Below are 27,283 nucleotides of genomic sequence, written 5' to 3' on the forward strand. Positions count from 1 at the left end.
ACTAATCACACACACATTTTTTTATATGATTTTCTTTCTTTAATTTATTTTTTAGTTAAATCGCAACATGATTGTTAAATGCGGGTTAGTTGAAGCCCACTACATAATGGCAGCGACATTCAATATTTTAAAAACCGGTATTTTATTCATATCAGATTTAGTTCAAAACGGGATAACCGGTTGAACCGAAATGTACCGGGAGGTTCAACCGGGCTACATAGTTTACTTGTAATTCTATATAAATACAATTTCCACTCAAAAAATAACCCAAAAGTACGTTAATAAACATTGCACTTGAACCAAATATCACACATGAACAATTGTCGAGTCAGATAGAAAGTTTCTATTTTGTATACGGAATTAGCTCAGTAACAAAAGACGTAAATAAACCAACATTGGATTTGCAGGATACAAAATTGGTTAACCAACGAATCGTCGTTTACCATGTTTACTCGTTTCAATTTTAACCGCAATGTTATAAAGTCATTTTTAAAAAATATGAGCCGCAAAAAATCTCAAAATCTTGGGATTTTAAACCGGTTTGCCGGTTTAAACCGGTATTTTAAAAAAACCGACGACACGATGTTCTAGCAGAAAACCGCCCAAAAATACCGGGCTCTAAATACCGTCTTTCATACGAATATCCGGTTTAACCGGCCGGTATGTAATGTTTTTAAAACATTGGTGTAAAATAAATCTTAACCTTTCAAACCGAATTTGAAAACCTGTTTTGAAGACTTGAAATTGCATATCAAAAACCAAGACCATACACACCACCAAGAAACTACAACTAATAGATATGAGCAGCAATGAAACAACTCTTGTGGAGGCAGCACTGCGTGTGCTGAACACACCTGACCCAGTTGACAAAGCAAAACTTGGGGACCAAATAGCCAACCATTGGCTCCAAGGTCTTATTACAAACCCATACAACCCTTCTCAGCCTGATCTCATCGTCCCAGACCGACCCGCCAGACTCACCAATGTTAGCTTCTAACAGTCTCACAGTACAATTTAATAAATAATCTGTTGTTGCTTTTGTTTTTTGGTTGATGCACACCAAGTGTTCGATGAAATGACTAGCGATAACCATACGAAAGCTGGGCCATTGATTTATCTTGGGTACTTCTTGTTCTGTGTCTTTTCATTATGTATATTTTGCTTATGGGTGAGCAAACGCTGAAAAAGTTAACCGAAACTAGCGATAACCGAAGAAAATCGATAGTTATGGTTAAGTGAATATGATTAACCGACAATTCAGTTATGGTTATGGTTATGGTTAATGTGTCTCCGTTAATTGACTACCGAAACCGAACCCAACCTTGTATGTTTATGCTTTTCTAAAATGTATGCCTCTATGTCCACGCTTTATACCTTTATTTCCAACTTTGAACGTTTAAATTTAGGTCGCAACTGTCCATAAGATAGCTTGGAACATTATAACCAAGTTTGGAACTGGCATATTTCAGAGTCGAAACTTCATAATTGAGTTTGAAACACCAAAATCAAACCGATTTCAACTAGAATAAATGAAAAGGAAAACATATAACTATGTTGCCGGACTTAACTGAAACCGACCCATAACTGACAGTTAACCAACCATTTGGTTATGGTTATGGTTAGGCAGTCTTCTGTAACCAAGCCTCGTTTATGGCCATGGTTAAGCCCCCATAACCGAACCGACTTTCCCCTTAATTAGATTATGTTGATGATGGACCTACTCAATGGCGTAGCCAGGGATGTCAAAATATATGAATATATAACACTGGAAAGAAATTTGTATGGGTTCAGCCGAACCCGTTCCTCAAAAGCTACCTACGCCCCTGGACCTACTGCTATAGGTGTTTGTAGAATTGTAGCTATTGATAGTGATTGTGAAATTAAAATGTTTTATTTGATCTATCTGATTGTTTTTGTGCATGCATGTTATTTATACAGGACATCATTGCACGTTTGGTAAGCAAGAGTCAATGCCAAGAGAGTTCTTTGATGATTTTGTAAGAGTTGCACAAGATGAAGGCCGCCACTTCACGCTTCTTGCAGCCCATCTTGAGGAATTAGGTTCTTTCTATGGAGCTTTACCTGCTCATGATGGTTTGTGGGACTCGGCTGTTGCTACATCAAAAGACCTATTTGCACGCCTTGCAGTGGAGCATTGTGTACATGAGGTACCCTTAATGTCAATCAGCTTACATTATTATCTTTCTCATTTCATCTTCATGCATTTAATAGTTAAATAAATAGTTAAGAGTACTATCCCATAAAGGTCCATTTTTCTTTCACTTGATGAACTAATAAGAGTTAATTAAATAACAGGCAAGAGGACTGGATGTGCTACCTACCACCATTTCTCGTTTTCGTAACGGGGGTGATAACAAAACAGCTGATTTGCTGGAGGAAGTGATTTATCCTGAAGAAGTCACTCATTGTGCTGCTGGAGTTAAATGGTTTAAATATCTTTGTTCACGAACGCGCGGAGATAATGCAGATGAAGAAAGTGATGATGACGCGGTTAACAAGTTTCATGAGGTTGTTAGGTCATATTTCAGAGGTCCATTGAAGCCTCCTTTCAATGAAAAAGCAAGAAAAGCTGCTGGATTTGGTCCTCAATGGTATGAGCCACTTGCTGTCAAAGATTTTTCACAATAATGTTAACATTGTAAGGTTGTTTTAGCAAATTTTGACATGTTAATCGTCTTTGAACTAAAATGTTTTGTTTTTGACTCGGCATGCCTGTTTTAATTCCTCATTGTGCGTTTAATTAAGTATTTATATTATTGGTTTAAATTGCCGGTTATCCTTAGTTTTCGTATATAATCAACCATGAATCAACACAATAAGATGAAGGAATGTTATATTCAAAACCACACCTTGAAGGCCATTTCTTATTGGTTAACAGGGTATTAATGGGTCATTTCAGTTTTCCTAGCGGGTATTATCACTTGCTTTTTTGAATCATTAGTAAAAATTATTGTTTGAATCATTAGTAAATAATGATTACCATCCAAACATTTATTCGACAAAAATGATACATTTACAACAAAAAGAAGGGCGAAAATCGGAAAACGTCAAGGCTGGAAGCCAAAACTCAAATACGCTGTTATTATGCTCACCAATGGAACAGAAATGTTGTCATCTAGGCCTCCTTTGGTTGGAAGCGACTCGACCAATGTTGCCACCATTGCAACCAATGCCACTCGTTGAATTGTTTTCACCCGATCTAGCTCAAAGTACCCAAACTTTGAGAAGTAGTATAGCATCCTGATAAAAGGGTAAAACAGTCTATTACCTCAATCTTACCTAACAAAACTAACACAAATAATACACAAGCATCTGCAATTCTGCACATACCCAATTGAGATTAAGAAACCAACTATAAACATAGATATGCTACCAACCCAACTCTTGTGTTTGTTGTAAGGAAGTTTTTGGATTCCGAATCTTCTACCCATGATATCCGCAATACCTGTATTAGTGTTGTTATGTTAAAAACAAGTCTAAAAAGGCAAGAATCAAAAACATAGAAGGTTGAAAAGAGATACCATCACCGCCACACATCATTGAAAGTGAAACCACACCGATTGGCGACTCACGCCAAAAGACAACAGAACATAAAATCAACATCAAAACATAAAATAGAGGTCCTCTAAGCAACTCCCTGCAATCAAGTCATTGAATTTTGGGATTATTTCATTCATTCGGGAACTTATTTGAAGGTAAAACAAACCAACGGGGATAATATTATGAGAATTTACTCGGGTTTTCCTTCTCGAGTGACTGATTTTATGAGATCTTCATTGGGCACCAGTGAAAGTCCATGAACTAGAAGCCTTACGCAGTTCAATAAGGGCACTAAAGCAGCAAAATAGCGAGCCTCGGTTGAAGTACTAATCTAGGATTGAAATATCAACGGTAAGAGTTTGACCGATACATTCTTTCAGAAAAAAAAAATATGGATCTATTTGGCAACCGAAAAACTACCTGAAAAGTGGCCAGCAGCCCATATAAAGCAATCCAGATAATATATGAACCAGCTTTCTGCTTAGATTCTGAAAGGAGAATGGAACATAATAAATAAGTTAAACTGCCAATTTAAGTTTTACTTTAGATTCCACAAAGAACCCAAGTTTGACTTTTAATAGTCAAATGGTCAATTTGGATCGTGTTTTTATCTACGAAAGTCTATTGAAAATATTAGCTAAAAGAAAAACTTGCAAAATGGGTTAAACAGGTCAAAAGTTGTCCAAAGTGTAATTTTGATGCATTAACCTTCTTAGAAGCATTACTTAAAAAGTATATTATAACTGTAAGAATGCAGCTTTCATAATCATATTTGATGCATCAACTATTGATAAATAAAATCAGTATTGGTCAAATCAACCCGACCCAACCCATTTGACTTATCCTTGAAAATTGAAACCGAATCGTTACCAACTCTCTTATATATAACAAAACAGGAAAAATGATAATTTTAGCAACATAAATGGTAAAGATTAATGAAAGGCATAGGATGCGAAATTATAACACGAACGAAGATTCTAAAAAATCATAATGGAATTAGGTTAATTTAAAGTTGTAATAGTCAAGTTTACTTGTATTAAAATAGAGTTTGTTCAATTATATTTTAACTATCTATGATAATTACATGGTTTAACCAACAAATGCCACATCTATAAACAACTATATGGCCATGCATCATTCATCTATGTGAAGATCAGGTCCCGGCCTATATGCCCTTCGTCCTCATCCGCACCCCTTTTTTAGTCCGTATATTGGGTGTGTAACATGCTTATAAGTTATAACAAACTGGTACGGCATCACACAACACCTACCAAAACTTATGACAAATGAAACATGCATTTAAGTTCCAATAGACCACACAAAGATTGAAAATAATAGGCTGAAGGTGTCAATATCACTAGGCATAACAAGTTGCATTTTGGAATTTTGTACTAAAATAATATAGGTGATACTTTTAGACAATGATGCCCTCATTGGAATTTTGGGTGGTGTCTAAAAAGATATCCTGACCCGAAAGCCCATTTACCCAAATAAAAAAAAGATTCGTCCCGAATCATGCAAAGACATCAGACTTCATCTAAATGTGAATTTCTGTCTGTAACAACAAACAGTTAATTAAACGTTGTTACAGCCAAATTTTATAACTTTATTCCATTATTACCCTTGCAGTCTTTTAATTTTCCAAACAGAAAGTTAAGGGATGTTGAAGGAAATTTAATACATGATTAGCTGTAGTTGGTTGTCTGGCTGGAAATCAACTACCTTTATGGATATTAGGTGATGAATAATTGGTATTTCTGGTTAATGACAAGACTCAAGTATCTGCAAGTGTTATAAATTTTGAAAAGATTAATAACAACATTGTTTTTTATTTTGTGTTTTGTGTTTTAGAACTATGGCAACCCATGTTTAAACCTTCTAAACTGCATTAAAGTAAAACCGGGCTTTACCGGATGTAACCGGGTTACCATAGTAGAAAATAATTTGAACTTTTGATGACTTTTTACAAAAGTGAAAAAAAAACAAACACTTTAGTATTAAAAAATAATCCCATATGTGACACAAGGAGCAAAAAGCAAGGAGCCATAAAAGCAGGTGCTGTAAAAGTGAAAACAGTGCACAGGGTACAATTACATAAACAGCACTGTGTACTCTCTCTGTAGCTGCTTAGATCGTTAGGTCATGCATTTTAGTATTTTACTAATCAAACTATTACTTTGATTTATATATTTAAACGGATTGATTTAAGTAAGATAAACACGAAACAGCCCGTTGATGTATATAATATAGAAAGCTAAATAAAATGTTCATTTAATCGGTCAAAGTAAACAAAATGTTCATTCACCAGCTTTTTTCAGTAATGTCCACCCTCAATCTAGTTGACCCGCACACTTTTTAATCATTAATCAACAAGATTTTTAGCCAATCAAAATCTACCACTTGTCCAAAAATCTTGTCATAAGAAAAGGAAAAAAATTCCGTTGGAAGCCATTTTGAGCTATCAAAGAAGTAATAACCCCTAAAGAAGCTAGAGCAAGGTCTAATTGAAAATAAATCGAATTATTAATCATTTGATTATCGTAGCCCTTAGGCGCATCAATCAATTAGTAGGCATGAGAATGAGAGGATTAATGTCCTTGTCAAAAGCCTAAAAAAGTCTCATTGGTTTTTACGCGTGGCAAAATGCAATTGGTGAAAAATCTCGTCGAGTAACGACTGAGATTAACCTGCTCGATGATTCGCCGCTGCGAGAGAGAATCAAAACCAGAGACGGCCGAGGGAGAGTTTGGGAGTGGTGATGGCGGAGATTGATATGCAGCTGAAGGATAAATGAGTATGGGTGGCCATGTAGTGTAATTTAATGTAATGTAATGTAGTAAAGGTGAATTTAGGGTGATGACTACTTCACTTGTCGTGGGGCCAAATGATGCTGCTGCTGCACTGATTTTAAGAAAAGGGCGAAATGAGTGGTGTAAGTGTGTCTTGCCTATGTGTTTTGTTAGCGTCGTAGTCATTAATTTTATATAAATAAATAACGCAGGTGACGGAGCTGTTGAAGGTTTATTTTCTTCAAAAGTTTTAACTAAATCAAGCATAGCGTCGCTATAGGTAAGCTGGGTTTTTTAACGGAGACTCATGTTTAATCCTTACACATAATATTTTGGGAGGGGCATGAGTGGCTCCTGAAGAAAGATAGGAATCTTTGTGATTTATAGTTCGATCTTGAGGGCGTCCGGATTTTATCACCAGCAAAGTTGTAAAAGTTGCTAGGCGGAACCTAGGCGGCCGACTGGAGAGTTGGGTGTACTCGTAATACTCGGGCATGGTAAATGTAAAAAAAAAAAATTTTTTTGAATATTATATGTATGTCAGATGTCACAAGTTTAATAATATTTATACCAAAATAGGTGAATAACAATATAAATAAAAGAGATACATCTATAAATAATAAATTATTCTAAAATTGCTAATCATTAATTAAAAAATGATATTTGTTTTTAATATTATAGAAATACGAATTATGATTTACTTTTTTAAAGTCAAAATTGGCCCAAGTTCACCGACTAGATGCTATTCTGACTGAGTTTGACCACCTTTGATCGATTCTTAGTAACTAGGCGAAGTTAAAAAAGCTCGTCTCGACGACATACCTTGTAATACTCGGCCTTGTAAACCTACTTTTACAACATTAACCACCAGTGAGTCTTCAGAATGGTGAGTTTCCTCAGAACTTGAGATAACTTAGAAATACACTCCGTGCAGCAGGGTGGGGCTAGCTTGTGGTGATCTTTTGCATTGGATCACATCGTACGAAGTATCTAGACAATTCTTTATTTGTTGGTCATTAAAAAAATATGCGTTGCGGCATACTAACTCGGAATTCAAGCGGAGTTGAATTAATACAATATAAAATAATAATAATAATAATAAAATAAATTTAGAAAGCATATGGTTTATTAAAATTAAAAAAGAGTCGTAAGGCCGTAAGGGCTGCTTTGTACGTTTACTAACATTCTAATGGTAGAAAACTAAAATAGATGAAATGCAATAAAAGCTTCTAGACTGTGCTTGTGAGTAATTTATCTATTTATTCTAATAAAATACCATCATTTTTGTCATTTATCAATTTTATAGTCATTCTTATATTTTTTTTCAACCAATTTAATATATGGTTATTATCTTTTAAGTCATTCAATAATAAATTCAATATTTTTATTAAAAGTAATGCTAACCGATTCATTTATTAACATTAATAATGAAATAAGAAAATTAGGAAATATAAAAATTGAAGTTGTAGGTCTGTTAAAATAAAATTTTAAAGTCACGGATAATTGCAAATAAAGAAAATAAAGGTGCATCATTGTCAAAGAATTTGGATTTGTATGGCAAAGTACAAATTGTTTTTAAACTGGGATTCGAACAGCATTGCAGATTTTTTTATATAAGATTTGTTTCAAATTTGGATTTAATAATTTTCTCATATGCATTTGAACTCAAGAAAATGTGTATTTTCTCCAAAAATTTTGTATAAATGTTATAAACATGAAGAATACCTATTATATATATATATATATATATATATATATATATATATCTTGGTGTTTAACATTAAATCATTAAAGTTGAATATTATAACTATAATCCATATGTATAACGATTTACTATATGAACTATCTGTCATTTTATAAGGGTACATATGAAGTTAATCCTTTATTTATATGACTTTTTTTATGTAGTATAAAATGTTTTAACAATAAGAATATCAATATTTAGTTTTCAATATTTTCTTCCATAACTTAAACTAAAATGCTTCATAAACATATATTTTATGACTTGATTTATACTTTTTTATACATTTAAGTATAGTTAATTTAATATGTCTTATAAGACAAATTACTTAATTAAAAACATTCAACATTTTAAACCAAAAAATTTGCTTCAATCCCATTCCACTATTTTCGTTTTCCAAAATCATTTAGGATATTGAAACATAGAATATCGTTTTCAATAGTTATTTACATAATTTCAATATTATATTAACTTATTAATTTTATTTTTATACCAATACAATGAATTGGGTTTACATTAGTGTTACATGCTGGTTAGTACATAATTAAAGTGTTTATTATGGTTTATATTCAAAATAATAAAGCTATATATAGAATTTAAAAAAAATTAATGTCATAACATTTATTATTAAAATACATTATAAAAATTCATTAAGATTTACACTTATTATAATGTAACTTAATAAAAATATTTACTATTTTTATTTTTTATTATTTATAACTTAATCATGCTACTCATTACATTTCAAGGAATATTCTATTTTCACATTATTTAAAAGAAAAATTGTTAATCAAGTTTAAAGTCATTTACCATGCTTCCATAAAATTCGAAATCTTTGCTTCTTTATATATATATATATATATATATATATAGGGGTGAGTTATAGTAAAAATAGATAGTTTTATAGGAAGAGTAAGAATAGATCTAGGCCCTTAGATTTAGGATATAGTGGTTAAAATTAGTAGTTTCCAAAATACCAAATAATTTCCTAAGATCCAGGATTTAGCCTATATAATTTCCTAAATAGGTTCACATAGTTTTCTAACTTTAAATTTTATGTCTTTCCTACTCTTCTTACAAAACTATGTATTTTTATTTTAACCCTTTTCTATATATATATATATAGAGAGAGAGGGGAGATTTCAATTAAGAACCCCTTTGAGTTTTAAGAACTCGAAAGAACTCAGTGTAACGTTTTTTTTTTCGAATATTTTTTTACACATGCGTAATATATGTAAGTTACATACACGTAAAAAAATTACATAATTTTTTACGTACCGAGTCGACTTTTTACGCATGTGTAACGGACGTAAAAGTTAGTGTAACCACTTACATATTTATTCTCTCTCCTACTTTGACTTTTTTGCTATATTTAATCTCAACCACATATTCCAACCCATTTAATTAAATGTGTGGCATAGAATTGAAGTTCTTAAAACTCAACATGGTTCTCAAAATATCCCTCCCATATATATATATATATATATATATATATATATATATATATATAGGGTAAAGTTAACGTAAAAAATTATAGTTTTGTGAGAAGAATAAGAATGAATTTAGGCCATTGGATATATGATCTAGTGGTTGAGATTGGTAGTTTTTAAAAACTTGTATAGTTTCCTATTTGTATGGTATAGTGTTCTATTTTGGTGGTTTGTTTTATTTAAAAGGCTTCTTACACTTCTCACAAAACAATTGTTTTATATTTGAACCATTTTATATATATATATATATATATATATATATATATATATCGATTAATTAAATATTCCAACAACTTCCCATAATATTAACTAATAACACGAGATTAGTATTCAAATTTAAGCTCTTTTAATCTAATACTTTCAACTACTTGTAAATAAGAATAACTACTTTCACTTTATGCAACTTTAAATGTTCTAATATTCCACTAACTTACTGTTATTTGAACATGACTTTAAGGTTAGTATGCTATTATCATTTTCCTGGAAATTACATTTCATATGAAATAAAACAAATCATTTTGTTATAGTTATTTGGTTTTATACGTTGCTTGATTATGCAATTGTTAATTGTAAAATATAAATCAATTAAAAATTTGCATACACAGAATATTAATGCCAACAAATTTATCATAAATTCTAAAGATTTTAAGGATGATTATATCAAAAACGTTTAGGTAATCTGGTTTTTGGATAATTTTTTTTATATAAACATAAGCAGATGGTCTCAAATGACATCATATTAATTGATTAAAATGTATGATATTTTATATGCATGAATATATGTTAGTTTCATTGACATTATCATTTATCTAAGGCTGGTATGTATTTGAATATATGTTAGTTGAAGAACCTTATTTGTCACACGTAAGGGTTAGCCTATATATTATCATGAATATATGTTACTTGAAGAACCTTATTTGTCACACATAAGGGTTATAAGCAGACCTATATGTTACCTTATCAAAAGTTACAAGCCGACATGAACTAAAGACTTTGATTTTGATAAAAAAAAATGTGTACCGACCAATACAATCACAAATGTAGTGTACAAGGAAGGTTTTACTTATTTGTAACATATTTGTGTGATCTTAATTTTGTAATTTCTGTAATTTTAATGTAAATTATAATTGTATTAACAATATATGATCATTTTATTAACTGTATTTCACTTAATGATTAAAGCATAAAATTTTCATCAATTACCCGTGTAATACACGAGCCTCAAACTAGTAGAATATATACCAAACAAAAAAAAAAGAATCAATCACATACGACATCATCTACTAACCACAAATGGAATAACCAAAAATTTACTTCTCATATAGAATTTTTGCAAATTAATATATAGGAAATTTTTAACACTGTTTATAAAACATATCTAATATTAAAAAAACATGAAACACTCCAACCAAGTAAAGTGTCTTTCTCAATATGTATATACCGTGTCACCATAAAATCTTCCACCACCTAGATTATGTACCATTAATTAGATTTTTTTGAGTTTGTATTATGTATTTAAACTGAGTCATATAAGGTGGTTAATCTCACCATAACATCTTTCAACAAATAATGATAATTTTTGGATACTCTCAGAGATACTTTCCATCTCTTCATTTAACAATTTATCGATTTACTTCAACCATGTCATAAGGCAAAACTCATATAGTCGTATCTATGAAACCTACAGGCATCACTAATCAAAAAGTGGACTTGTTTGTTATTGGCGGAACATTGATCTTGCCTTCAATTGTTATGTAACAAAATGATATTGAATAGAAACTCGCCCACATTTATATCCTTTGGCCAGGCCATTTCTATCAATCCTTCCATGAGTCGGTTTTTATCGATTGAAAAGTTTGAGTAGATGCATATTTTGTTAGCAATTGAAAAGCTTTAGTAAAAGGAAAGAAAGGGTATTAATTAAAATTAAATGTATATTTAAATTGTAAAGTGATGTAAATGACACAGGAGCTTCTAAAACTGGACCTACAAATACAACGCATGTGACCCTTTTAATGGTGATCGGTGTATATTAATGGCAATGAAGATAGCACATTAATGCATTGTTATGGACCCGAAAGTCAATATATTGCAAGGTGGTTAGCACTATAAAGTAATTTCATATGATTTTAAAGACAATTTAATAAAGATAAAACTTAAACCATGCCGTAAATAAGTAGACCAACTCAATAGTTATTACTTATTATAAAGGAGTTAAAAAAACAAAGAATTAAAGCAATAAAACCTAACTATACGATTGATATCCCAATTTGTGTGTTATGGCCTACCGGTAGAAATTTTGGTTTCTTCGGTAGAGATTCAAGTTCGATTTCCACTTGTGTTACTTTTGGTGGATATAGACAATGAAAGATTTAAGCTACGCCTTGCGAGGTTGTCAGTTCAAATCTCAATCCCACCTGGGTTTTCGCCCACCGTGTGTTACGCCAGAGAGTTCTCCTCTTGTGGTAACACAACATCTGTCAAGTGGCAGCTAACGGTATGGTTTCCCGAGGGAACGCCCAAGCCTAACTCTAACACCAGCGTGGGCCTGATTATGACAACATAGTTTGTCCAAAGTGGGACAACAGGACTCCCCAAAATTTAGAAGTGCGATGGACTAACACACAAGAAATTTGCCGTTCCAAAAAAGATTGTAGAAATACTGATATTGGGATGATTTCAACATTTAGTAAAAGTCAAGGGATTATTTATCAATGTGAGATTTTGGAAAAAAATATATGATAAGAAAAAAAAAATAATGGTGAAAGTTATGGGAGTAGGACTATTGAAATCGACTATACCATCAACAATCATTGGTGATTTGACTCACCAACAAAGCTTAGGTAAGCTGTCACAATCCAAGCACAAGTTAAAAAAAAAAATAAAGTTTCAAACAACTCAATATCATACTTAAGAAATATGAAGAACAAAACTACAAACAAAACAAAACATAAACTATCATAGGGGGGTTGCCATATGTTACTCAGTCGTTTTCTATTACAAATATCAGGAAAAGCCAGTTTGGCCAACAAGCACTGACGTGTTGCTCTCGGCATATGGTTACCAAATGTGCATTAGTTCTATGAGGGTGAGAGATACCTGAGAAACAAACAGTTACAAGTTGGTTGAAAACATGGGATCATTTATGAGTGTTTAGAGAAGCGGGCCCGTGTTTACATGTCTACAGGGCCCCACATGTTCTTGTCATCAGATTGAGGATCTCCTAGAAAAGACCCAAGTTTTGGCCGTGTAGGTTGGTCTTTTTCGAGTGGGAAATTCCAAAATAAATCGGATGTCTCGAAGAATATGTAGAACAAGACTGCAGATGCCAAAAACAGTCCCAGAAGCAACAGATATATCTGCCATTCTGCACCATAAAGAAAAATAATAAATATATGTTGTGAAAATCATAAAAACAGCAAAAAAGGGAGATGCTATTCATACACTATAATGCCATATGCACGTCTGTCACATCATACGGGCCAATATGACTCTTGCAAACCATATACGGGCCGCATAAAAGCAAACTATTACATCTGACCCTTATGACTTATGACACAACACACCATTGTCACTTTAGTCAGTTTCAGTATAGTTATACAAGTTCGTATAACGGCGGTATAACACCTTATACGGGCCAGAATGAAAATTTTCTCCAGATCATAACGGCCATATTCATACGGGCCTGACGTTTTGATGAAAAATCTACGGCACATATGACCTTTAGTCTTTACCATAGACCTATTGTATCCATCTCATCATACAGGCTGCATAAAAGCATACATTTACATCATATGGCCCATGACTTCTTAAATAGCACACCATTGCCATAGTTAGTTTCAGTAAAGTTATACGAGCCCATAACACCTTATATAGGCCCGTATGAAGCTTTTCGCCATATATGGGCCAGATAGGGTCATCCGACCCGTATTATTGGGCTAAAATGTATACATCTTCTATGGCATGACGATGGTGTATGGATAATATGTCAGTGGTGTGTGTAGCTCTGTCCAAAAACATTTTTAGAAAAGGTTTGAACATGTGCATTATGTAGAGGTATATGTGAGAGAGAAAGAGAGACCTTTCCAGTCTGCAGGAACATTTAATTTAGTTATCATAGCTCCCCATTCATTAGAAGTCGAAAGAATAACCCTGTAAAAGTGCATCGACACATTACATTACAGAATTAGTTGCTTGATGAAGAATTAGATTGTTATTATAAGTTTATAACTATACAATTCTTATTCATATTTGACTAAATTATTACTTATAAGTTCTTTATGCATGCCTACATAGGTTGCTTTACCTTTCACTTGGACAGAAATCCAAAGAGGTGACCGGAAAGCCCAAATGAAGCCTCTTACTCCAATGAGAAACCTCCATCTTCTTTACTGTTACTACACATACATCACCGTCTTTACTTGCCCTGTAACGTTAATATGTTCAATAAAAATCACAAGATATAACGTACAGAAATTACTTTGTATGTCAATGAATTGCTGATAAAACTTACTGAGCTAAACATTTTCCATCCAAGCTGATCGACATTACACATGCAGGCTTTTTAAGAAGTCTTTTGAACCCAATTCTTTCCCACGTACTAATGTCCCAGACAACTGTGATTGATCTATTGCCTGCATATATATATAATTACAAATGCTGAAATCCGTAAAGCCAAAAAGGGACTTACAAAAGGAGAAAAAACTGAATTATACTACACTTAATGCAAATGTAAATACACCTTTCTGGACAGTGCAAAACAAAAATGGTTTTGTTCCGTCCTTGGAAAATCGACATAGCTCAATTTTCTCATCCTGCAATGAGAAAAATAAATAAACATAAGAATATTACCCTAGAACTAACTAATAAAAAGATTAGTGTTGTACCACAATTTTTTTTCTTTTACTAAATATTAGTTGGAACTTACTGAATTTCGAGTCAAAGAGTTGACCGGGACACCATCAGTTGCATTCCAAATCCTAGCAGAGCCATCACTAGATGTTGAAGCTAAGAACTCGGAATCTAGGCTGAGAGTATGACAAGAATGCAGAAACACTAAACGCCATTAGATTGGAAAAACGTAACCTGAATCAGCTCATTTATAAGTAAACAGGTTTACATTGGCAACAAATACAGCAGAACATTTTAAGAGCTTTAAGTATATTAACCAGTTTTCAAATTTTCATTCAACTCAATATTAATAATGGTGATACAAAGTTCATAAACTAAAAATTCATTAATTATTCAAAATCCACCTACCTAAAATCCATATCATTGAATGACTTGTGAGCTTTTGGTTCATCTACTATGATACGCATGCTTGGCCACTCATGTATTCTGAGATGCCCGTCCTTTAATTAATTAATTCATCAAACATAATCATGGGTAGTGAGCAGAGGAAAAAGCTATTAACATAAACCAGCTATTTATAGGAAAAAGAGAAAAGAAAAGTTATAAATGCCTACCACCCCTCCGGCAGCAAATCTAGATCCGTCAGTGCTATCTTAATATTTTTCTCTTGACCATATATTTCAAACAGCCTGTCGAAAAATATAAAAGGTCATCATCTAACTATAACTATCATATGAGTATTTGGGTTTAGCACAGTATTGTAAGCTAACATGTCAAATAGAATCAGCAGAACCACAGAAAGTTTAAATGGTGATTGTAATATCATATTCTGTATCTTCAATATGGCTTGCAATATTGACAGTGGTGCCATTACAACATGGCATCATCATAACTAAAAATTCTGAACAAAGACTAGAAAATTAAACTTGTGACATGACTAGTAAGAGTCGAAATTTAAAAATAAAATAACATACGTATAATAAAAGCGAATATTATGTTGACGAATGACCATTAAGGCACGTTTACTAAAGTAGGTATAACTACAAGATCACCTCCAACCCTGTATCTCACTCTGCAAAGACCACACGCCCTTCAATCGGAAGCATAATGGCAATAACATCTTATTATCACGCCACTAACTTCATGTCTTCTTCATCATCTTCGTATTACGTGTCACCGAACCGGTTAACATCCGTACCACGAACCGGGTTTATTTCTTATCCAAACCCTTTAAGCTCTAGGCTTCTTTTCCTTTCATCCAAACATAAACAATCAAGAAAGTTGTTTACAGGTATATTATTCATGTCTGTGTAGCCTAGTTTTATTATTTTTAAGACTGGGGCTTATTTTATTTAATTTTTTTGCATTTGTTTTAGTTTGTAAGATGACTTTATTCATTATTTATTATTATTATTGTCAGTTCTTTTTGCCCCAAGTTGTACAAACTAGCTAGGAACAGGGTTGCAGCCTAGCAATTAATCGGGATTAATCGGTACTAATTGGATTGGACTTTAACGTATAATTTTCAGTTTTTATATATATATATATACACACATTTTTATATGTAGTTTTCAGTTTTATATATTTACACACATTTTTATATGCAAATTTCAGTTTCTTTTTATTGATAAATGAAAGGATCCAATTACAATAGAGCGGTAGGTAAGCGGGCAACAAGCTGCGCCGCTACCCCATTTTGAATAGCAAAACTGATCCTACTGAAAACAAAGTTATCGTGCTTCAGCGTCATTGAGTTACTGCGCACGACCCGCTGAACTCTTTTCAGAAACGTAGATTGGCTGGATTCTCATTGGAAACCGCCGATTTTGGTCGGAATCTCGCCAGAAAACGCCGACTAAATCTGATTAATTCTGATTTTGGCCGGATTTGACCATTGACCGATTAATTGGTTGATTGGCCCAAAATTAATTAGTGGGGTGGGGGCTGGCGAGTAATCTTGGATTAATCGGCGTCTAGTTGGGATTTTTACAACTATGGATGTTGCTAATTGGAATTTAATATTTAGTTTTTGAACATTATATATACACAATTTTTTTCAAAAATTTATATATAGTTTTCTAACTTATTAATCAGATTGGATTAATAAGTATAATTTTTTAGATACTTTTAAACGATTTTGATCGAATTTGGACGTTTTGGACCGGCTTTGACTGACCACCGATTTTAGGTGAAATCATATAAGTGACTTACCAGTTAGCGATTATTCAGTGACTAATCGCGATTTGTACAACACTGACTAGCAGGTGTTTGGCATTGTGATTTGAAATTGATTATAATTCTGTTTATCGTATTCTTTATGGCTTAAACATTCTGTTTAGAATTAGCTACAACAAATTAACATGATTACAACTTCACTAAGGCAATCAGAATTTGGTAAATATAATTAATACGATGCTAAAAACTTAACTGCAGTGAGATCAGCTGTAGCTCCTGTTGAAACCACTGCAGAGTTTGATGAAATGGTTTCCGGGACCCACAGAAAGTATTACATGCTTGGCGGGAAAGGCGGTGTTGGTAAAACGAGCTGTGCTGCTTCGCTTGCTGTCAAATTTGCAAATAACGGTCATCCAACTCTTGTGGTTTCAACCGATCCTGCACATTCTTTAAGTGACTCTTTTGCCCAGGTAATATTTTTTGTAGCGAATACCTAACGTGTTAGTTATGCTTACAAAAACAATATTATTATTACAATAACAATATAATTTTAAAGTTGCATTTTTGTGTTCATCTTTGTTTTTTAGGATTTGACTGGTGGGACTCTTGTACCCGTTGAAGGGCCTCTTTCTCCTCTCTTTGCTCTCGAGGTCCGTATGATAAATCATTTATTGATGTTTTCTTGTTTTTTTTAAATAAAATATTTATTTTGATTGGTGTATGTATGTTTAAACGATATGAGTGAACTCGTGACAGATAAATCCTGAGAAAGCAAGAGAAGAGTTTCGTGATGTCAGCAAGAAGAATGGTGGGACCGGAGTTAAAGATTTCATCGATGGCATGGGTCTTGGAATGCTTGCGGATCAAGTAACTTTTCCTTTGTTTTGCTAATTTTTTCTAACTTAGTTTTCTTTATTTATTATTATTATTATTATCATTATTATTTGACTGCTTGTGATTATTGATCGATAAAAGTTAGGAGAGCTGAAGCTAGGGGAGCTATTGGACACACCTCCTCCTGGTTTAGACGAAGCTATTGCAATTTCTAAGGTACTAATCGATATTAACATTTGTCTAATACTCTAATTTAATCTTTTATGAAAAGTCTTGGTGATCACATAAATATTTTGACAGGTTATACAATTTCTTGAGTCGCAAGAATATAACATGTTTACGCGTATAGTTTTTGATACTGCACCAACGGTAAGTAAAACAGTTGTTCCTTTTCTTCGAAAACATTATGTTTATGTTGGAATGATAGTTTTTTTTAACATAATGTGATGTGCAAACAGGGTCATACCCTGCGGCTTTTGTCATTACCCGATTTCTTGGATAAATCAATTGGGAAGATACTGAAGGTATACAAGATATTTTTATATTTCAATAATCCTTATGACGCGATGTACAAGTATATATATAGATAAGATAACCTTACCATAACGGGCTGACCATAATGGGCTTAGCCCTGATATATGAATATTCAATGCTCACTTTTGTTTATAACATCTGTTTTTTTTTTCCTCATAAACAAATTTGCATCCTACAGCTTAGGCAGAAAATATCATCGGCTACTTCAGCAATAAAAAATGTATTTGGGCAAGAAGAAACCCGTCAAGATGCTGTAAGCATTATTGTTAATGAATTTTTAATTGCAAATATATTTAACTAGAGTGATGACCGATAGTTTTTTTTTTTTTTCAAATATATTTCATGACCATGCAGTCTGATAAACTGGAGAAACTAAGGGAGAGGATGATTAAAGTACGCGAGCTTTTTCGCGATACCGGTTCAACAGAATTTGTTATAGTGACCATTCCTACGGTAATGCACTTTACACACATCGAGAACTGTAAATGGTTCCAAACAAGATTTTAGTTAACTTAAAGCATAGTTTTCTTATGCAGTTGAAAAACTATATTGATTTAAGTTTTCTTTCACTTCCATTCTGATTATCTAAGGTAATGGCGATTAGTGAATCATCGAGGCTCCGTGCTTCACTTACTAAGGAAAATGTTCCTGTCAAAAGGCTTATTGTTAATCAAATTCTTCCTCCATCTGCTTCTGACTGCAAGTTTTGTGCTATGAAAAGGAAGGTAATATATTCTCTTATTATTTATGCAATACACAATTTTAGAAAAAAAAAGTTATATTATTATTTTTACATAGTTGATCAAATTCTAATACAAGACAATTTGAGAAATTCTAGAAAATGGTCTTGTTTTACAATGTAAATAATGTGTTGAGAATATGGAGTCAAACAACTTGCTGATAGCTTTGACTTTTCCGTGTCATCAGATGATTAGTCGCATTATTTTATAATAATTACACGGTCTAAGTATGTTTATACAAAATAAAATGAAACTGTTCTATTAATGGAGGTAACCAATTCAGTTGCTAATTACACGTAAATGTTTCAGGGCCAGACACGTGCGATTGATATGATCCAGAATGATCCAGAGCTGTCTAGTTTGCTTCTGGTGCAGGCGCCCCTTGTTGATGTAGAAATCAGAGGCGTCCCGGCTCTTCAATTCTTAGGGGACATGATTTGGAAATGAAAATATATGAAATCTCGTCAGCATATGATAATGTAAGCCCGGTCGTCATCAACAAAGAACAGATTGAATATCTAGTCACACAGTTTTGGTTACAATGTGAGACACATGAAACAAGGAGTAGCCAAATTAAGCAGCAATGGTGTCCGGTTTTAGATTTTTTTTTTTCAAATGAAAAGTACATATATAACAATTATTATTATGTTATTAGATATTATATGAAATTATGAACACTGTTACATTTATTTAAATATTATAGGTTTGTTAGCCTAGTCATGCTTGGGCCCACACTCGCTATTGAATATAAGCTCGGGCTTTGGTTTAAGCTTAGTTTGATTTGAGTTGATCTAGAGTAGTTTACGGGTAGCAAGCTGTGACTCGTTTTACACGAGTTCATCACAGATTCAATTCCACCACCATGCTCAAGAAACCACTCAGAACGAAACAAGAACACCCACAAGCTGTCATGGTCGCGTCTCACCAACACCACTACCAACTGTCCGACTTATCTATGTTCACATAAAGTTTGGCGGTGAACTGTTCGTGAACCGACGCTTGGTGAACTGTTCGTTTTTGTAATTATGCCTGTAAACGAACCGAACGCTCGGTGAACTGTTCGTGAACCGTTTTGCGGGAAGTTCGTTTATGTAATAAATGAATGAACACGAAAAAAAAAATTGTGTTCATTTAGTTAAACGAATGAACACGAGCACATGTTTCGTTCGTTCATTTATGTTCATGAACATTTGTTTATGTTCATTTATTTATGTTCGTTTATGTTTGTAATTTATGTTCATTTGCGTATTAATATGAAATAATTAATTAATATCTGGATGAACCATCTACTTAAAGATTTTATATTTTTTAATTTGTGTTCATTTAAGGGTTTTTATTTATGTTCGTTTATGTTTGTGTTCATTCATGTCTGTTTATCTTTGTTCAGTTATGTTCGTTTAGATATTAAATAAACGAACATAAACGAACACAAATGTTCATTTTTTAAATAAACGACAATGAACATAAATATGCGTTCGATTAAGTGTCTGCATTCGTTTAAAGTTAATTGAGCAAAATGCCCTTGTTTGTGTTTGTTCAATTTATTTACAGGCTTTCATTAATCACATTGATGAATACGTCGGTCATCTAGGCTCTGTCGATTTAATTTGTGTTCGTGAACCGTTCCTGAACACATCCATTTCCTGAATGAACGAACACGAACATAAAATCTTGTTCGGCAAGTGTTCGTGAACACATTATTTTTCTTAACGAATGAATATGAACAAATGAACAAGGCCTGTTCGTGTCCGTTCGGCTCGTTTACGGCCCTAATTGTAACTTACCCTTGGTTTAGGACAGAGTGGGCCTGATGGCCCAATACACAAGGGCCAGAGTTGCCTCCACCACGTGACGTACGTTGGATTGGAAGAACTAAATGTGAATGCATTTAGGGGAATCAATGCAAAAGTGACTCCTTTTAAATATCAGTAGCTCAACCCGTATAAATACACCAAAATATCAAATCAAACAAACAAACAAACAAACAAACAAACAACAATATCTATCGCTCTCTCTCTCTCACCAATCACCACACCAGGTTGCCAGTGAACAGTAATAATAAGATGAATTGCCTCACAAATGTTTCTAGGTTTCTTTCTTTCAATTCCACAATATTCGTTATCAAATTATATACAATTCATCATATATGATCGATCGATCGACTGACTCAGTTTTTACCTTCACCAGATCCTCCTATTCAGCCTTGCCTGTATGCAGCAGCAGATTCAAATGCAAATCTTCTGTTCATCCGAATTTTCTCAATATGAAGGTAAACTCACTCTCGTTGAGCATTTTCGTAAATGCAATACGTGTGATTTGTGTTGTTTTTCATCGTGACAGGGATTACTGATTGCTACTGATCTTCGAAGAAACTTTGCAGTTAGGGTAAGAGTATTTTGATCGAGTGTAATTTTGGTTAATTTGTGCATTTATTGTTTATTATGTTGAATGCTGAATCTCGTGGAAAGTGTGGACTCCCCGTGATTGCTACAAGTAGTTTTCCTTTTAAATATGACAGTTATCTCACTAGAGTTAATGCATATTATTTCCATTTATTCTGCCAATAGCAGTAAATATAAGACTAGGCTCGTTAACTCGTTTTTGACTTATGAGAGCTCGAGCCTTGAGGATGGCTCGTTTTGAGCTCTTTTTCAAAAGCTAGAGCTCGGCTTATTTATTATTTTTTAAGTATATATATATATATATTCAGGGTTTGGATCAAATACAAGTGAAATTAGCGTGCTAATTGTGAGAATCAAGTAGAGTAATTATATATACAAGTAGAGTAGTTATGTAATTACATCATAGAGCATAATTACTCTACTTGATTCTCACAATTAGCACGCTAATTTCATTTGTACGTTAACTTTCCCCTATATATATATATATATATATATATATATCTTTGTAACTTTTTTATATATTTTGTGAAAAAACCGTAGTGAGCCTAAGCTCGTCTCGAGTTTGTGTGCAGAGCACCTTATACGAGCCAAAGCTCAGCTTCAGCTCGGCTCATGAGTTATTTTTCAAGCTTGAGCTTGGTTCATTTATTATTCAAATTAATCATATTATGTATTAATTAAATATATATCTTTTTAATTATTTATATACATATATTTTTTAAAGCCTTAACGAGCCAAAGCTTGGATCGAGGTCATGTGCGGTACCTTATACATGCCAAAGCTCGACTTGAGCTCGACTATACAATGTGAAATTAATGCATAGAAGTCCAAAATAGTTAAAACTTATAAATGTGCTAAGCTCGATACGGCTCGACGAGCAAAATCGATTTTCCCACACAAGGCTCAAACTCGGGCTCGGCTTGTTTATTATTTATTGATTAAATATATTTGTTTTGAATTATTTTTATATATTTTGTGAAAGTTGAGTCTAAGCTCGGCTTGAGCTCATGTGCAATACCTTATACGAGCCATAGCTCGGCTTGAGCTCGATTGTATATTGTGAAATTAATACATATAAGTCCAAAATAGTTAAAACTTAAAAATACGCTAGGCTCGGTAAGGCTCGACGAGCCTAAACGATCTTCTCACACAAGGCTCAAGCTCGGCTCGGCTCGCTTGCTATTTATTAATTTAATATATTTGTTTTTAGTTATTTTTTTTATATATTTTGTGAAAACCTTAACGAGCCTAAGCTCGGCTTGAGCTTGTGTGCAAAATAGTTAAAACTTAAAAAAATACTAGACTCAATAAGACTTGATGAGCCTAGGCAGTCTTTCCACACAAGGCTCGTGTTCGAGATCAATACCTAAACGAACTTTATTTGAGGCTCGGGCTCGATAAGGCTCTGCTCGTTTTGAGCCTTAATCTCAAGTAGCTCATGAGTGGCTCAGCTCATTTGCACCCCTATTTGTAACCTTTGTTGGCTGCCTTACTTCTTCTATCTATATACAGCAGCTAACATAAGGGCACCTATATGCACAAGAAAGCTTAACCAGGAATTTTGTTTTCTAGTAAAAACATGGTTTTCATTAGCTATCGTAACATATATTTCTATTGCCATCTTTGATATAACCTAGTCATATGCGATTGATTATGTAGGCAACGTCTAGCCCTGCACCTAATGCAGACATGGAAGGTGCTAAAGACGAGGAGAAATCTGATGTTTACAGTACAAACATGACCGAAGCAATGGGTGCTGGTAAGTTTAATGATTGTGTAATACAATATGTGAACTCAATACGAAATGTCCTTTGGCCCAATGGCATCTTTGGGCTCTGTAATCCTTAGATTCTAAGTCTCTTTAGAGGTATTTGTGTATCTCTTTGTTGACTGTGTATCCTAAAAGCCAATGAACATATATTTTGTGGATCCACACATTTGGTTTAATATCTTCTAGCTAATGCATTAATTTCAGTTTTGACTTATAGGCATGAACTTGGAATGAACTACAACTTCATTCGTCCAGACTTAATTGTTGGATCGTGTCTACAGGTGATGTTTCTCTCTTCTCCCAATTTGGATAATTTCTTTATCTTCCAAGAAACCTTCTTTTGAGTTCTAACCCGTACTTTATACACAGCAGACTCCTGCAGATGTTGACAAGCTTCGGAGCATTAAAGTGAAAACCATATTTTGCTTGCAACAAGACTCAGATCTCGAGTATCTCTAAGAAATTATGATAAAAACAAAGAAATTTAGTAGCATTCTGTCAGATTAGATTTGTAGGTTTGCTTGATGCATATAATTGATGTCGCATGTAATAAGTTCTTGGTGGATTTCTTGTTTTCCATTTAACCTTTTCACTAGATACTTTAGTGTGGACATCGGTGCAATTCGTGAATATGCCAGCACATTCGATGATATTCAACATATACGTGCTGAAATAAGGTAACTGCATTCTTTGACTGCTTTATTTAAAGGTTAGCGTGTGGTCTTGCATCATGAATTAGATGAATCTTACTTGATGTAAGTTTAACATTAAATATTATGAAGCAGAGACTTTGATGGAACTGATTTGAGGCTGCGTCTTCCAGCCGTGGTTAGCAAATTGCACAAAGCTGTTAATCGAAATGGTGGAATAACTTACATACATTGCACTGCTGGACTTGGAAGAGCTCCTGCAACTGCTGTATGCTGAATCTAACCTTAAAATCTGAAACTTTTTATTTTGCCTACACATTTATTTGCTTTTAACTGATCCGTAACGAAGGAATTATTGATGTAATTTCTACTTTTGACAGCTGGCATACATGTTCTGGGTTCAAGGTTATAAACTAAACAACGCCCTCAGTCTACTCCTGGTATAATGCTTCTCCCAAACTGCACTCTTTTCCACTCTGTAAAAGTAGAGATACATTCAAACCAACTCTACAAATGCTAAATCTTTATGGACACTGTTACTAGTTTTATTAGTTTATGACTGACATTTTTTTTGGATTGCTTATATACTTTAATGTAACTGTTAGCACTCTGCAAAATCTCTCAAAATTCATGTCACTTTTGGAGAAGAGTAGGACATTTGATTTTAAAAAGTCCTATAGTCTACACACAGTCATAATATAAACTCATGTCAAATTTTTGGAGCACCTCAAAATCCTTTTTCTGTTAAAAACTTGTGTATATGCAAATTTTTTGTACAAAATGCTTATCAACCTGTTCTTCTTTCTATGCAGAGAAACCGTAAATGTTTCCCAAATGTGGAAGCTATAAAAAGCGCAACTGCTGACATTGTGAGTCATACTTTGACTCATAAGCAATAGAATCTAACAACCTCATGATTTTTGTTGAATGCTTATACTTTGGTCTCTCATTATTCTTGAATTGAAATTATTTATAAAGCTTACAGGCCTAAAAAAGAGACCAATTACATTGACATGGAATGGTGGTAACTGTTCCACAGTGGAAGTATCTGGACTTGATGCCGGATGGGATCAGGTAATTTCTAATACCTCCAGTTTCCAATAATTATTAATGAAAAGAGAACAAAATATCTGTTCCAAATAGTTTAAAAGAACTGGTGATTTTTTTAAGCTACAATCTTTAAAACTGAGATAAATATGTTAAATTCTAATTCGAGTTTCAGTTGATCTTAAATTATTGGTTCATTGCAGAGAATTCCATTAACATATGAGGAGAAGCATGGCTCATGGATTCTTCATAGAGAATTGCTGGTAATTATCTCTAGTGTTGAAACATAACTGTCATAGATAAGAGTCGATGCTAATAGGTAAATGGGTCAATTTCAAACTTTTAATTGCTTCTGGAGGGTGATCTTCATTGAAAAAATTTCGTAGTTGAATAGCTTTTGTATCCATTATCTATACATTTAACCTATACAAGGAGAAAAAAATGTCGATTTGCAAATCAGGGGCGTAATGGTAAATTAATGCCTTTAAATGTGACCTACATGTCCTATGAATTAATTTAATCAATGTGATGACTTTTCAACCAAACTATGTCCATGACTCCATGCTACTAATTTTAAATTAATTATTATAAGTTTTCATAACAGGAAGGGCGTTACGAGTACAAGTATATAGTTGATGGCGAATGGTTGACCAATACGTATGAACCTGTTACTCCCGCCAACAAGGATGGCCACATCAACAACTATATACAGGTACGGTTCATTATCTTTCAGGTCAACCGAACTTGAACCCGCCTTGACCTGTTCCCAAACCATCGGTCCAGCCCGTTTGCCAAACTACACGATAGTCCTTTCACATTTATATCTTTCTTGTGTTCGAGAGATGATCTGCAGCTTACAAGATCTAGTGTTATAAACCAAAAACCTTTATACCAGTTCACTTTTCAAACGGGTGCAGGTTGTGGATAAAGACCCTGAGAGCATAAGTGCTGTTTTATGGAAGAGATTGGCCGCTGATGATTTTGATCTAACGACCAATGAACGAGAGATTATAAAGCAGTTTCTGGATGAATATCCCGATGATGAGTAAACCCAACTGCTAACTCTATTATCCACTTCTGGATATTGTATATCTGTTAATGGCTGATGATATGTGGTTATATATGCGTGCGTGAGTGTCTATAATATTGCAGTGTTTGAGTTATGCGAATAAACGTGGCTCTAAATGTCCAAAGTATGATAAGTGATAAAAGCTATTGTTGCAAGTTGCCACAATGATACAATGATTGGACTTTGGAGACCAGGTTCATGTAGTTGCAGGCTTGAATCTAACTAAAACATTGAAGGAAAGCCGTTAGAACGCTTAAAGCAAAAAGTACAACTTCGTTACATGGTTCTTGCAGTTCTCAATATTTTTTTTTATATACAAATTATGTTTTATATGTAGGCAGTACCACTGTAGTAGAATGTAATGGCAAACATATATTTGTAGGTGGTTTTGAGTCTATTTGCTACTAACTGTAATCATTTTTCTAAATTTGATAACATAGAAAACGTAAGGTTATGATTACACACAAGATATCTTGTGAAAATAAATTAGTTCCACATCATAAACGGAATAATAGAATTATTTCAATTAAAATAATTTATATATTCTATTAATTGTATAAATTAAATACAGTTGACATTGCCATATTAACTAAATATAATTTTAATTTTTTTTACTTTTCACCCTCGTTTAGTTAGGGCTTGATATAAATTTGTATACTCTCTAAAAACTTGAATTTTAAAAATTTATAACGTTAAATATTTAAAATTTTATACTTTTACATGTATACAAGTTTGTTATCATATGGAATCATCTTTGGGTTGTAAGAGTTTTGACTTTGTGTTCACTATGGAGAAATCATAATAGCTACTACATTATAGAATAAAGGAACGTATTTGGTGGAGCTAGAGCTTGAGTATTAAGTGTGGAATACCTGAATCTGAAAATTTAACTTCATGGGTGGAATCCAAAGTATATTAATCCAAAGTATATTTCATTAATCATGTATTTTTATTTTAAGCTTGTTTTTATAATATAACTATTGTTTTGGTAATGAAAGTTCGTTTTTGCTTATAAAAAAAATGTACTACATTAGAAATTACATTTAATGAGACAAAATGTGAAATTTGAAGTATTGTGGTGTGCAAGAAACCGAAAAAACCGATCCGAACCCAAAAATTCAAACTGAAAAAACTGAACAAACAAAGCGACGATTTGGTTTTATGTTTTTTGTAAAATTCGAACTAATGATTCGGTTTTGTTTTTTCATGTAATAAAAACCAAAAAAGCCGAACCGAACTGATTTCTAGATTTTTATTTTAAAGAATTTATAAGAATTCAATAACTATGTAGCTCAAATACTTTTAGTCAAATGTATAATAGCCTATCAATTAACAAAATTATTTATACCTAAATTCATTATTTTCGGCCTAAAATTTTCAAGTTCAAATAGCAAAAACCGAAACAAAAACCAAAAATCGAAACCGAAAATTCCGAAACCGAACGATTATAAAATTCCAAAAACCGATTAGTTTTCGATTTGTTTTTAGCCCAAAACCGCACCACGCACACCCGTCCTATTTAATATTATGATTCTTAGTAATACAAATATAATAATTTAATAATGCTTGGCTTAAAACACATGAAAAACAAAGAAAATAGAAAAGAGAAAGGTAGACATTTGAGACAAA

The 27,283-nt window shown here is 33.1% G+C and overlaps 4 protein-coding genes and 1 pseudogene across 5 annotated transcripts; 3 read left to right on the forward strand and 2 right to left on the reverse strand.

The window, feature by feature from the left end:
* Positions 1 to 799: 799 nt before the first annotated feature.
* Positions 800 to 2,748, forward strand: LOC143553367 (uncharacterized; annotated as a pseudogene). The gene is made up of 4 exons (XR_013138824.1): positions 800 to 1,060; positions 1,095 to 1,122; positions 1,939 to 2,168; positions 2,317 to 2,748. The product of XR_013138824.1 is annotated as an uncharacterized LOC143553367 (transcript).
* Positions 2,749 to 3,066: 318 nt separating this feature from the next.
* Positions 3,067 to 4,140, reverse strand: LOC143553344 (phytol kinase 1, chloroplastic-like). Its single transcript, XM_077043366.1, has 5 exons — positions 3,982 to 4,140; positions 3,756 to 3,887; positions 3,543 to 3,658; positions 3,352 to 3,466; positions 3,067 to 3,261 (listed from the first exon to the last, which is right to left on the reverse strand). Exons 1-5 carry the CDS (start codon positions 4,002 to 4,004, stop codon positions 3,069 to 3,071), a joined length of 579 nt encoding a protein of 192 aa, XP_076899481.1. The 5' UTR covers positions 4,005 to 4,140; the 3' UTR covers positions 3,067 to 3,068.
* Positions 4,141 to 12,656: 8,516 nt separating this feature from the next.
* Positions 12,657 to 15,077, reverse strand: LOC143553345 (SEC12-like protein 1). The gene is made up of 8 exons (XM_077043367.1): positions 15,047 to 15,077; positions 14,841 to 14,932; positions 14,509 to 14,608; positions 14,323 to 14,395; positions 14,095 to 14,215; positions 13,888 to 14,007; positions 13,663 to 13,733; positions 12,657 to 12,948 (listed from the first exon to the last, which is right to left on the reverse strand). The coding sequence occupies exons 2-8, from the start codon at positions 14,897 to 14,899 to the stop codon at positions 12,755 to 12,757; spliced, it is 738 nt and encodes a 245-aa protein (XP_076899482.1). The 5' UTR covers positions 14,900 to 14,932; positions 15,047 to 15,077; the 3' UTR covers positions 12,657 to 12,754.
* A 462-nt stretch (positions 15,078 to 15,539) lies between these two features.
* LOC143553346 (ATPase GET3B-like) lies at positions 15,540 to 19,408 on the forward strand. Its single transcript, XM_077043368.1, has 11 exons — positions 15,540 to 15,723; positions 16,866 to 17,077; positions 17,195 to 17,257; positions 17,364 to 17,474; positions 17,583 to 17,657; positions 17,742 to 17,810; positions 17,900 to 17,965; positions 18,154 to 18,228; positions 18,330 to 18,428; positions 18,566 to 18,700; positions 19,025 to 19,408. The coding sequence occupies exons 1-11, from the start codon at positions 15,540 to 15,542 to the stop codon at positions 19,160 to 19,162; spliced, it is 1,227 nt and encodes a 408-aa protein (XP_076899483.1). The 3' UTR covers positions 19,163 to 19,408.
* A 1,370-nt stretch (positions 19,409 to 20,778) lies between these two features.
* Positions 20,779 to 25,720, forward strand: LOC143553347 (phosphoglucan phosphatase DSP4, amyloplastic-like). Its single transcript, XM_077043370.1, has 14 exons — positions 20,779 to 20,804; positions 20,903 to 20,984; positions 21,056 to 21,100; positions 22,777 to 22,876; positions 23,093 to 23,169; positions 23,261 to 23,337; positions 23,485 to 23,565; positions 23,674 to 23,806; positions 23,919 to 23,978; positions 24,351 to 24,407; positions 24,517 to 24,612; positions 24,789 to 24,848; positions 25,190 to 25,297; positions 25,503 to 25,720. The coding sequence occupies exons 1-14, from the start codon at positions 20,779 to 20,781 to the stop codon at positions 25,632 to 25,634; spliced, it is 1,134 nt and encodes a 377-aa protein (XP_076899485.1). The 3' UTR covers positions 25,635 to 25,720.
* The last annotated feature ends 1,563 nt before the right edge of the window (positions 25,721 to 27,283 follow it).

Source organism: Bidens hawaiensis, unplaced genomic scaffold (genome assembly GCF_021521415.1).
Source record: "Bidens hawaiensis isolate Kalapana, Puna unplaced genomic scaffold, B.hawaiensis_p1.1 tig00017168_1, whole genome shotgun sequence".
Classification (NCBI taxonomy): Eukaryota; Viridiplantae; Streptophyta; class Magnoliopsida; order Asterales; family Asteraceae; genus Bidens; species Bidens hawaiensis.